The sequence below is a fragment of the Hemitrygon akajei genome, chromosome 15, assembly GCF_048418815.1.
Source record: "Hemitrygon akajei chromosome 15, sHemAka1.3, whole genome shotgun sequence".
Lineage (NCBI taxonomy): Eukaryota > Metazoa > Chordata > Chondrichthyes > Myliobatiformes > Dasyatidae > Hemitrygon > Hemitrygon akajei.
This window is the reverse complement of record NC_133138.1, coordinates 10,238,583-10,251,100: the sequence shown is the minus strand read 5'-3', so window position 1 is coordinate 10,251,100 and position 12,518 is coordinate 10,238,583. Positions and strand designations below refer to the sequence as shown.

The 12,518-nt window shown below is 40.9% G+C and overlaps 1 protein-coding gene across 5 annotated transcripts in view; it reads right to left on the bottom strand.

Annotated features, from left to right (window-relative positions):
- LOC140739159 (follistatin-related protein 5-like) overlaps positions 1–12,518 on the bottom strand; it is a 672,573-nt gene that overhangs the window by 34,335 nt on the left and 625,720 nt on the right. For 3 of the 5 annotated variants that reach the window (XM_073067157.1, XM_073067156.1, XM_073067158.1), the window contains exon 11: positions 4,080–4,106. The exons of the other annotated variants lie outside the window; for them this stretch is intronic. In XM_073067157.1, coding sequence (XP_072923258.1) covers positions 4,080–4,106 — 27 coding nt within the window. The remainder of the gene's footprint in view (positions 1–4,079; positions 4,107–12,518) is intronic. 5 annotated transcript variants of the gene reach the window in all.

Here is a 12,518-nt window from a genome sequence, read left to right as displayed (position 1 = left end):
CTCCCTGGCCTTCTGTTGATACCATATCCAATCAAGAACCTATCAATCTTTGCCTTAAGTACACCCAATGACGTTGTAACAAATTTCACAAATTTAACACCCTCCGGCTAAAGAAATTTCTCTGCATCTCTGTTTAAATGGACACCACTCTTTCCTGAGGCTCTTGTCTAGACTTCCCCACCATGGGAAACAGCCTTTCCACATCTACTCTGTCTAGGTCTTTCAACATTCCAGTGGTTTCAATGTGATCCCCCCCTCATGATTCTAAATTCCAGTAAGTACAGGCCCAGAGCTACCATGTGTTCTTCATGTGATAATCCTTTTATTCCCAGAATCATCCTTGTGAACCTCCTCTGAACCTTCTCAAATACTAGCATATCTTTTCTTAGATAAGGAGCCCAAAACTGTTCACAGTACTCAAGCTGGGGTCTCACTAGTACCTTATTAAGTTTCAGCATCACAACCCTACACTTATTTTCTAGACCTCTTGAAATGAATGCTAACATTGCATTTGCCTTCCTCAACTCCAACTCTACCTGCAAGTTAACGTTTAGAATCTTTTGCACAAGGACTCCCAAATTTCTTTGCATCTCAGATTTTTGGATTTTGTCTCCATTTAGAAAATAGTCTATATATTTATTTCTTCTACCAAAGTGCCATGAAGATGCATTTTCCAACATTGTATTTCATTTGCCACTTTCTTGCCCATTCTCCTAATCTATCTTAATAGCCTTCCTGTTTCCTCAACACTACCTGCCCCTCTATCAATCTTCAAATCATCTGCAAACATGGCAACAAAGCCATCTATTCTGTTATCTAAATCACTGATATACAACATAAAAAGAAGTGGTCCCAGCACCGATCCCTGTGGAAAACCACTAGTCACTGGCAGCCAACCAGAAAAGGATCCTTTTATTCCCACTCATTGCTTCCTACCATTCAGCAATTCTCTAACCATGCCAGTAACTTTCCTGTAATTCCATGGGCTCTTAACTTGTTAAGCTACCTCATGTATGGAACCTTGTCAAAGGCCTTCTGGAAGTCCAAATATACATCATTCACTGCCTCATCCTTATCTATCCTACTTGTAATCTCCTCAAAGAATTCCAACAGGTTCATCAGGTAAGACTTTCTCTTAAGGGAACAATGCTGACTTTATCTTATCTTGTTCTGTGTCACCAAGTACTCCATAACCTTGTTCTTAACAATTGACTCCAACATCTTACAAATCACTAAGGTCAGGCTAACTGGTCTATAGTTTGCTTTCTGTTGCCTTCCTTCTTTCTTAAAGAGTGGAATGACATTTGCAATTTTCCAGTCCTCTGACATTTCCTTTACCTAAAGCTCCTTAATCCCCTCCGGTTCATTACATAACACCCAATTCAGTATAGCTGATCCCCGATTAGGCTCAATGACAAGCTGCTCTAAAAAGTCTTCTCTGGGTTGTGGGCTGGTTTACTAAAGCTTTTGGGAAGGCTTTAAAATTAATTTGGCAGGTGGATGGCGACTGGAATGATAGGCCGGAGAATGAGTCAGTCGGTATAAAATTTGATGCAGTGTGTAGTGAGATTGTGAGATGACAGGGCAAAATTGCATTCAGTTGAATGAGGTGAAATGTAACAAAGGGGAAAATAGAAAAGGTGACAAATACAGGATCGAAGAGTTTATATTTGAATGCATGAAGTATAAGGTAGATGATTTTGTAGCACATTTAGAGATTGGCAGCTATTACATTGTGGGCATCACTAAGATGTGGGAGCTTCATATCCAAGGATACATCTTGTATCAAAAGGACAGTTAGGTAGGCAAAAAGGGTGGTGTGGCTCTGTTTGTTAAAAAGTGAAACCAACTCCTTAGAAGGAGGTGACATAGGGTCAGAAGATGTAGAATCCTTGTGGGCACAGTTAAGAAACTGCAAGGGTAAAAGGGCCCTGATGGGAGTTTTATATAGGCCCCTGAACTGTAGCCAGGATGTGGAATATAAATTTCAATGGGAAATAGAAAAGGCATGTAATAAGAGCAAACACAAAGTACACTGCAGATGCTATGGTCAAATCAAGACGTACAAACAAGCTGGATGAACTCAGCAGGGGGCAGCATCCGTTGAAATGAGCAGTCAACGTTTCGGGCCGAGACCCTTCGTCAGGACTGAAGAAGGAGGAGGCGGGGGCCCTATAAAGAAGGTGGGGGGAGGGTGGAAGGTGCCAGCTGAAAAACCAATCAGAGGAAAGATCAAGGGGTGGGGAAGGGAAGCAGGGATGGGATAGGCAGGAGAGGTGAATTTGAATTCTCCAATTTCCGGTAATTCCCTCCCTCTCCCTTCCCCCATCCCACTTTCACTCTGCCTCCTCTTCCAGCTGCTTATCACCTCTCTCATGATTCTGCCTTCTTCTACTACCTGTAGTGCTTTCCCCTTACATTCCTTCTTCTCCTCTCCTGCCTATCTCCTCCCTGCTTCCCCTCCCCCACTCTTTGATCTTTCCTCGGGGACTTATCCCAAAGAAGGACAAGTATTCTAAAGTAGGACGAAGCAACTGTGACTGACAAGGGAAGTCAGAGGCAGCTTAAAAGCAAAAGAGAGGGCATACAGTATAGTAAAAAATTAATGGGAAGTTAAAGGTTTGCGATACTTTTAGGGCAACTGAAAAAACCATAAGGAGAGAAAGATGAAATATGAAGATAAACTAGCTGTTAGTATCAAAGGGAATTCCAAAAATTTTTTTTTGAAATATATAAAGAGTAATAGAGAGGATCCAGAGGAGGTTCATAAGAATGATTCCAGGAATGAAAGGATTAACGTATAAGGAGTGTTTGTTGGCCTGTATTCACTGGAGTGCAATGGAGGGTGAATCTCATTGAAACCTATCTATTATTGAGAGGCTTAGATAGAGTAGATGTGGCAAGAATGATTCCTATAGTGAGCAAATCTAGGACCAAAGTGTACACCCTCAGAATAGAAGGTCATTCATTTAAAGCAGAGACAAAAAGGAATTTCTTTAGCCAGAGGGTGCTACATCTGTGGAACTCATTGCCATAGATGCCTGTGGCGGGTATGTCATTGGGTATATTTAAAGCAGAGGTTGATAGGTTCTTGGTTAGTCAGGATTTCAGTGGTTATGGGGAGAAGGCAGGAAAATGGGGTTGAGAGGGGTAATAAATCAGCCATGATAGAATGATGGGACAAACTCAATCAGCCGGGTGGCCTAATTCTGCTCTCAAATCTTATGTTTTCTTATGGTCCTTCCTGTATATAATTCCATTGCTGTCCTTAAACTTTTTCTTTTATTGTTAGAGTTTGCTTTTTTGGATGCCTAATACAAAGATAATCTTATGCTTACACACCTCCTAAACAGGTAACTGAGACAATAAATTAGTTAGAAATCTTGACTGGATTTTATTTCTTTGAAGTCCCATTTCTGCCCTGCAGACATCACTATAGGTTTGAGATCACACTTGTATTATGAACAGTCCAATCTACAGTATTTCTTCTAGGTCTGTGCGCTGTAAACAAATGCCACTCAATACTGACCTCAGCTTTGTCTGGTTTGAACCCATTCGACATGTACACTCAAAGTGTAGAAACGTTTCAATTATCTGCAATTAGTTTTCATTCAAGAATTTGGCAGATCTTTATTTTATTAGTTATCCAATCTAATGATGTTAACAGTGCTCTAATTAATTATTCTCCTATTTGCACATCATTAGATGAAAAATATTCATGTTGAACTTTGACCCCCCCCCAAAAAAAACGTTGGCAGAGTTTTGTTTCCATTAATAATGTATGAACTTGCTGTATGTGGATTGAGAATGATTAAGAAATTTTAGGAGGCTATCCATGTAATAGAAATACAGTATTCCCTGGGAGATGTTTAATTCATGTAGCCCTAAGGATAATCTGGATCTTTTGCATCTACTCAGAAAAAGTAAGCAATATTTGCAAAGATGATTGAAACAGCCTGTCTCAGAGGTAGTGAGGATATTAGACTTGGAGGCACAGTACGGAGAAGGACCTGTAATAAATTTGCTATAAACAGTGGACAAGCACATGATCACTACAACACAACAATGCACTGAAGTACCTTCCTCTCGCCACAGTATGTTTGCAACTGCAGCATCAGAGATTGGAGAAAGCCAGAAAATGATTTAAAAAAAAGGGAAAAAAATGTCAAAAATTTCATTCATTCACACATGCAAAGAGCTGTTTACATTTACATTTATAAACATTCATTAAAAATAAGATACATTTCAGCCTTAATTGTGTTTTACTACCTTAAATTACTTAAAGCATGCCTTCTATAGATTAAAGGAGGAAGGTGGGAATGGCTAGCACTTTGTTACCAGCGTTCCATAACTCATGACAGGGGTATTTTCCCTCTAATACTGTCGCATCCTGGGAGAGTTGCCTTTAAGTTCATCACAGGAATATGACTTGGACCAAGCCTTGTTCAAGTGATGGAGTTAAATTTGTGTCCTTCACTCTTGTAGTGATGCTCCAGTAAATACACAATTTGAAATGACAATGGATATGAGCAGAAGCAAGATGGTCTGGCCAATTATGTTCTAGGCAGATTGGTAAGGGCAAGAGTGGGTACATAAGCTTTTCGTCACTTTTGTAGGATATTCTCGGTGCGCTTGAAAATAGCCATTTCGTTATTGTGGCTTTGGTGAAAATTCTGGTGATTGGAGTGATTTACAGTAAGCTGTGTGTCTAGAAAGTGCTTAATTTGGAAGATTACAGCAATTTGAGGAGTTTGGAAAGGAAAGAGGGTTTACGGGATGGAAGTGTATTTTTGGAAGGTAAAATTTAAGACACCAGATTTCAAAGAGAGGGTCTCATACCTAGAGGTGGAACTATTAGAAGATTTAGATGCTCAAAGGAGTGGAAAGTGTCAGAAGAGTAAGGGATGAAACGAGGTGAAATTTGGTGATAACTTGCATGAGCCTATGAATCTATTTGAACTTATATTTTCAGCAGAAATTAGTTATTCCATCTACATTTTGACATGGCCCCAGGTAAAGCAGAAAACGTATCGTGCACGGATTAGAATAATCTCCACACTAACATTCTAAACCATGTAACATGTTTTCAGGCTGTGAACTCAAGTGGTTCTAGATCATAGCTACCCAATGCAAATGGATTTATTAACTTCAATTTGATTTCAACGAGCATAATATTGGGTGATTCCATCACCACACAGAACTCTAAGCATTAGTCCATTGCAAAGGATAGTGAGTTAGGCTGCTTAACTATTTCACTCCATTACAGATGAAACCAACATAGTTAACTTTGTAAAATAACAGTTTAATCAAGGAGGGGAGGTGCATTTTGGAAGCATTTTTAATTATATATTATGACATTTCAGACTGTGGATCTCTACAGATATCATAGGTAGTGCATTTCCTGGAGTCAGTGGCTTTAGATCAACTCTCAGAACACAACAGAACAGAACTAATCTAGGAACACAGAACATATAACAGCAGAGAATAGTGCAGGTCTTTCAGTCCATGGTGTTGTGCTAAGACTTTAACCTACTCTATGATCAAATTGACCCTTCCCTCTCACATAACTTTGCATTTTATTTCATCCATGTCTAAGAATCCTATCCTATCTATCATTCCTATCTAAGAATCTGTTAAACGTTCCTAATGTCTTTGCATCTACCTTCAACCCTGGCAGTGTGTTCCATGCACCTACTATTTTTTGTGTAAAAACATAGCTCTGATATGTTCACTGTACTTCCCAGCAAACCCCTTACAGTTATGCCCCCTCATATTAGCTATTTCCACCCTGGGAAAAAGTCTCTGGCTATCTATCGCTCTTACCATCTTGTACACTTCTATCAAGATGCCTCTCATCCTCCTTTACTCCAAAGAGAATAGCCCTAGCTAACTCTACCTTTTCTCATAACACATGCAATCCAATCCAGGCAGCATCCTGGTAAATCTTCTCTGCACCCTCTCTAAAGCTGTCATGTTCTCCCAAAAATGAGGCAACCTGAACTAAATGCAATACCCTGAAGGCTAACTCACCATTTTTAACGACTCTATCAACAGGTGCTGCAACTTTGTGGGATCTTTGGAAGTGGACCCCAAGATCTTTCTGTTCCTCCAGAATTATAAATCTTGTCATTAACCCTGTATTCTGCCTTCAAATTTGACCTTCAACAGTGAATGACTTCACTCTTTGCTGGATTGAATTCATTTACCATTTCTCAGCCAAGTTCAACTGCATAGCATTAAAAAAAAGGAAATATGACAGAGCTAAGGTGAGTGGGAGGACAGATGATTGGGAAGTTTTTAAGGAACAACAGAACTTAACTAAAAAGACAATACGGGGAGAAAAAATGAGGTACGAACGCAAGCTAGCCAGGAATATAAAGAAAGATAGCAAAAGCTTTTTTAGGTATGTGAAGAGAAAGAAGATAGTTAAGAACAATGTTGGGCCCTTGAAGAATGAATTGGGTGAAATTGTTATGGGAAACAGAGAAATGGCAGAAGAATTTAATGAGTACTTCAGATCTGTTTTCACTAAGGAAGACACAAGCAATCTCCCAGATGTATGGATGGGCCAAGGACATAGGGTAACAGAGGAAATGAAACAGATTGACATTCGGAAGGAAATGGTGATGAGAAGACTGATGGGACTGAAGGCTGACAAATCCCCAGGTCCAGATGGTCTGCACCCTAGGGTACTAAAGGAGGTGGCCCTGGAAATTGCAGATGCATTGGTAATCATTTTCCAATGTTCCTTAGATTCAGGATAAGTTCCTGAGGATTGGAGAATGGCTAATGTTATCCCACTTTTTACGAAAGGAGGGAGGGAGAAAACAGAGAACTATCGACCTGTCAGCCTGACATCGGTGGTGGGGAAGATGCTAGAGTCCATTATTAAAAATGAAATAGTGGCATATCTAGATAGCAGTGATAGGATTGGGCCGAGCCAGCATGGATTTACTAAGGGTAAATCATGCTTGACTAATCTGTTGGAGTTTTTCGAGGATGTAACCAGGAAGTTAGACGGGGGAGATCCAGTGGATGTAGTGTACCTCGATTTTTAGAAGGCATTTGATAAGGTCCCACATAGAAGATTGGTGGGTAAAATCAAAGCTCAGGGCATTGGGGGGAAGACATTGACATGGATAGAAAACTGGTTGGCAGATAGAAAGCAAAGGGTAGCGGTGAATGGGTGTTTCTCGGAATGGCAGGTGGTGACTAGTGGGGTGCCACAGGGCTCGGTATTGGGACCACAGCTGTTTACCATTTACGTTAGCGATTTAGATGAAGGCATAGAAAATAACATCAGCAAATTTGCTGATGATACTAAGCTGGGTGGCAGTGTGACATGTGATGAGGATGTTAGGAGAATTCAGGGTGACTTGGATAGGCTGGGTGAGTGGGCAGATACTTGGCAGATGGTATTTAATGTGAATAAGTGTGAGGTTATCCACTTTGGGAGTAAGAACAGGAAGGCAGATTATTATTTGAATGGTATAGAGTTGGGTAAGGGAGTAATACAAAGAGATTTCGGAGTCCTTGTTCATCAGTCACTGAAGGTGAATGAGCAAGTGCAGCAGGCAGTGAAGAAGTCTAATGGAATGTTGGCCTTTATTACAAAGGGAATTGAGTACAAGAGCAAGGAAATCCTCTTGCACTTGTACAGAGCCCTGGTGAGACCACACCTGGAGTATTGTGTACAGTTTTGGTCTCCAGGGTTAAGGAAGGACATCCTGGCTGTAGAGGAAGTGTAGCGTAGATTCACGAGGTTAATTCCTGAGATGTCTGGACTGTCTTACACAGAGAGGTTAGAGAGACTGGGCTTGTACACGCTGGAATTAAGGAGATTGAGAGGGGATCTGACTGAAACATATAAGATTATTAAGGGATTGGACAAGATAGAGGCAGGAAATATGTTTCAGATGCTGGGAGAGTCCAGTACCAGAGGGCATGGTTTGAGAATAAGGGGTAGGTCATTTAGGACAGAGTTAAGGAAAAACTTCTTCTCCCAGAGAGTTGTGGGAGTCTGGAATGCACTGCCTCGGAAGGTAGTGGAGGCCAATTCTCTGGATGCTTTCAAGAAGGAGCTAGATAGGTATCTTATGGATAGGGGAATCAAGGGATATGGGGACAAGGCAGGAACTGGGTATTGATAGGAATTGATCAGCCATGATCTCAAAATGGCGGTGCAGGCTCAAAGGGCTGAATGGTCTACTTCTGCACCTATTGTCTATTGTCTATTCTGCATCCTATCAAAGTCCCGATGTAACCCTACACCAACATTCTACATGATCCACAACACTATCAATCTTTGTCACTTGCATACTTACTAACCCACCTTTCCACTTCCTCATCTAAATCATTAATAAAAATCACAAAGAGCAATGATCCCAGAACAGAGCCCTGTAGAATACCATTAGTCACCAACCTCCAAGCAGAATATACTCTATGCACTACCACCTTCTGCCTTCTGTGGGCAAGCCAATTCTGTATCCATTCAGACAAGCTTCCTTAGATCCAATGCTTCCTGACTTTCTGAATGAGTCTACTGTGGAGAATCTTGTCAAATGCGTACTAAAATCTATACGCACCACATTCACTGATCTGCCTTTGTCAAGTTGCTTTGCCACCTCCTCAAAGAATTCAGCCAGGCTCATGAGACAACACTTGCCCCTCACAAAACCATGTCGACCTTCACTAATCAGACTATGTATCTTCAAATACTCATAAAGCCATTCACTAAGAATCATTTCCAACAGTTTGCCCACCATTAATGTAAGACTCACAAGACTCATCATCTTCGTGATTTTTAATACTGACCTGGATGAGGAAGTGGAAGGATGGTTAATAAATTTGCTGATGACACAAAGGTTAGCGGTGTTGTGAATAGTGTGGAGGACTGTCAGAGGTTACAGTGGGACATCGATAGGATGCCAAATTGTACTGCAAAGTGGCGGATGGAGTTCAACACAGTTAAGTGTGAGGTGGTTCATTTTGGTAGGTCAAATATGATGGCAGAATTTGTATTAATGGGGAGACTCTTGGCAGTGTGAAGGATCAGAGGGATCTTGGGGTCCAAGTCCATAGGACACTCAAAGCTGCTGCGCAGGTTGACTGTGTGGTTAAGAAGGTATACGTTGCATTGGCCTTCATCAACCATAGGACTGAGTTTAAGAGCCAAGAGCTAATGTTACAGCTTTATAGGACCCTGGTCAGACCCCATGTCATAGTCCCGACCGTTAATTCCCTATTTTCTCATAATTTCTTTTGATAGCGGCACACCTGGTTTTCATCAAGACCTGCAGCATAAGAACTTGACTTTGTACCCATTAGTTGCCAGATTGTTGTTTTAGCCAGTGTGGTAGTTAATGTTTCCCATCCACTTAGGATTGTGTGTTCTAAGTTTTGCTTCAGTACCAAGATTTGCCTGTGAAACTCTGTCTCTCCGTGTCAAGATCAGTTTTCTAAGTTCTACTCCAGTTCCGAGATTTTCCTGTGAAACCCAGTCTCTCCATGTCAAGATAGTATTCTAAGTTTTATTTCAGCACCGAGGTTTACCTGTGTAACTCCATCTCTCCGTGCTAAGAAAAGCTTTGTCTGCCATTTCCCTTTCTACGTTCCATGTCAATATAAGTTCTGCCTGCCTCCTGCTTCCCTGCACTCCTTCCTGTTTGCCATTCAATGCTCACGCCCGCGTCTGCATCCTAACTCAATCTACATGCCTGGGTCCTGTGTTTGGGTTTGCCTCATTCGTTGCAACACCCCACTTGGAGTACTGTGCTCAGTTCTGGTCACCTCACGACAGGAAAGATGTGGAAACCATAGAAAGGGTGCAGAGGAGATTTACAAGGATGTTGCCTGGATTTGTGAGCATGCCCTATGAGAATAGGATGAGTGAACTCGGCTTTTTTCTCTTTGGAGCGACAGAAGATGAGAGGTGACCTGATAGAGGTTTATAAGATGATGAAAGGCATTGATCATGTGGATAGTGAGAGACTTCTTCCCAGGGCCGAAATGGCTAGCACGAGAGGGCACAGTTTTAAGGTGCTTGGAAGTAGGTACAGAGGAGATGTCAGGGATAAGTTTATTACGCAGAGTGTGGTGAGTGCATGGAATGGGCTGCCAGCGAAGGTGGTGGAGGTGGATACAATAGGGTCTTTTAAGAGGCTCCTGGATAGGTACATAGAGCTTAAAAAAATAGAGGGCTATGTGTAACCCTAGGTAATTTCTAAAATAAGTACATGTTCGGCACAGCATCATGGGCCAAAGGGCTTGTATTGTGCTGTAGATTTTCTATGTTTCTATGTTTCTAAGTCTATAATTTTGTAATTCCCAGGGTATTTCCTATGACCTTTCTTGAATAAAGAAATGATGTTTGCCACTCCCAGTCATCTAGTACTACATCCATTGTCAGTAAGGATGCAAACATTATTGCAAACAGACACAACAATTTCTTCCCTTACTTCCCTATGCAACCGGGAATTTATCCCATCCAACCCTATCTACCTTAATGTTTTTCAAAAGTTCCAGCACATCCTCTTTCTTAGCCTCACCATATTCAAGCATTTCAGCCTGTTTTATGCTGACCTCACATTTGTCAGTGTCCCTCTCACTGAGAAATACTGAAGTAAAGTCTTCATTAAGGACCTCCACTACCTCCTCCAAATCCAAGCACGTTTCCACTTCTATCCCCAATCAGTCTTAACCTCACTGTAGGTATCCTCCTATTCTTCACATATCTTAGAATGTCTCAGGAATTTCCTTAATCCTACTTGAAAAGGCCTTCCCATACCGCTTTCCAGTTCTCCTAAATCCATCTTAAGCTCTGTCCTGACTATCTTGTAACTGTCCAGTGCCCGGTCTTGCTTCCTAAAACTCAAGTATGCTTCTTTCTTCCTCTTGACTAGATGTTCCACATCTCTTTTCAACCATGGTTGTTTCATCCTGCCATCCTTTCCCTGCCTCAATGGAACAGACCTATCCAGAGATCCATACAAGTGCTCCCTAAAACCCTAACATTTCCATTGTGCATTTCCTTGAGTACATATGTTCTCAATTTATGCTCCCAAGTTCCTCCCTAATAACATCGTAACTCAGCTCCCCCAATTAAATACTTTACTGCTCCTATCCCTGTCCAAGGTAATGGTAAAGAACAGGGTGTTCTGTTCACTGTCTCTGAAAAAACCCACCCACTGTAACCTGACCAGATCCATGGCCTAGTACCAGATCCAGTATGGCCTCTCCTCTCTTCAACCTGTCTACGTATTGCGTCAGAAATTCATCCTGGTCACACCGAACAAATTCTGCCCCAACTATACCTTTTGCATTAAGGGGATGCCAATGAATATTAGGGAAGTTGAAGGCACTCAATGACAACAACCCTGTTACTTTTGCATCTTTCCAAAATATGCCACCTCATCTGAGCTGGAATGTCTTTAGAAAACTCCGAATAGAGTGATTGCTCCCTTCCTATTTCCGACATCCACCCTTACTGATTCAGTCGATGATCCCTCCACAAAGTCCTCTCTTTCTGCATTTCTGAATTTATCCCTGATAAGCAAAGCTACCTCACTTCTTTTACCTCCTTCCCTGTCTCTTTTGAAACCTCTAAACATCCTGGAGCTATTCCTGTTCTTGTCACAGCTAAGTTTCTGTGATATCCACAACATGTACTGACCCATATTCTAAGTTCTTCACTCTTGTTTCTGATACTTCTTGTGTAAAATAGATGCATTTCAAGCATCCCACTAACTGCAATTAAGCCCTTTTCAATGCATGAATATGGGAAGTCCGTCTTCCTACCAGACGAATAGAACAGCTAAGGAGAGCGGGAGAATCTGAATAATTAGATTCTCTGAGTCAATAAATCTAACAGGTACTGTCTCTCATATTCTATAAAATTGATCATAATTATTTCAAAAACAAATTTATTCATCCTAGTTATTCCTCCTTCCTTAACTGACAATAATCATCTTATAGATTATTGTGGAATGAGAATTTTAAGAAATGATGGTGACCTGAAACCTTTCTGGTACATCGTTCATATATTTCAAAGAATTAAAATAGATACAAGGGTGATATAAAGCTTATATTTCCCTTTCAGAGTTTGATGATCTGCTATTAAATTATTCAAAGCTTCACTGAAAGAATATTAAATTATTCTTAGTTGCTCGATGTATGAATGGTAATTTGTCATAAAAGTTCAGTTAATTGACTATTGACTATTCTACTTTAATTTTTATCAGCAATGAAATGTTCAATCAGTTATTTATGAATATGCTGTCTATGAGATTAGGTCTGGCTCAGACTACTGGAGCCACTGTTAGTCTGTATCAGGCAAATACAATGAAAAGGAGAGGAGATAGGATGGATGGTAGGCACTTTATTTAGCAGGATGTAGCTAATGCTATCCTGCAAGGACATGTGTAGAGTACAAAATGATGTATTGTGTTGATAGATTCTTGAATGGAGTGCCATTCATCAAGATTTATCAACACCAGGACTCCCACACTATAGAAGGACTG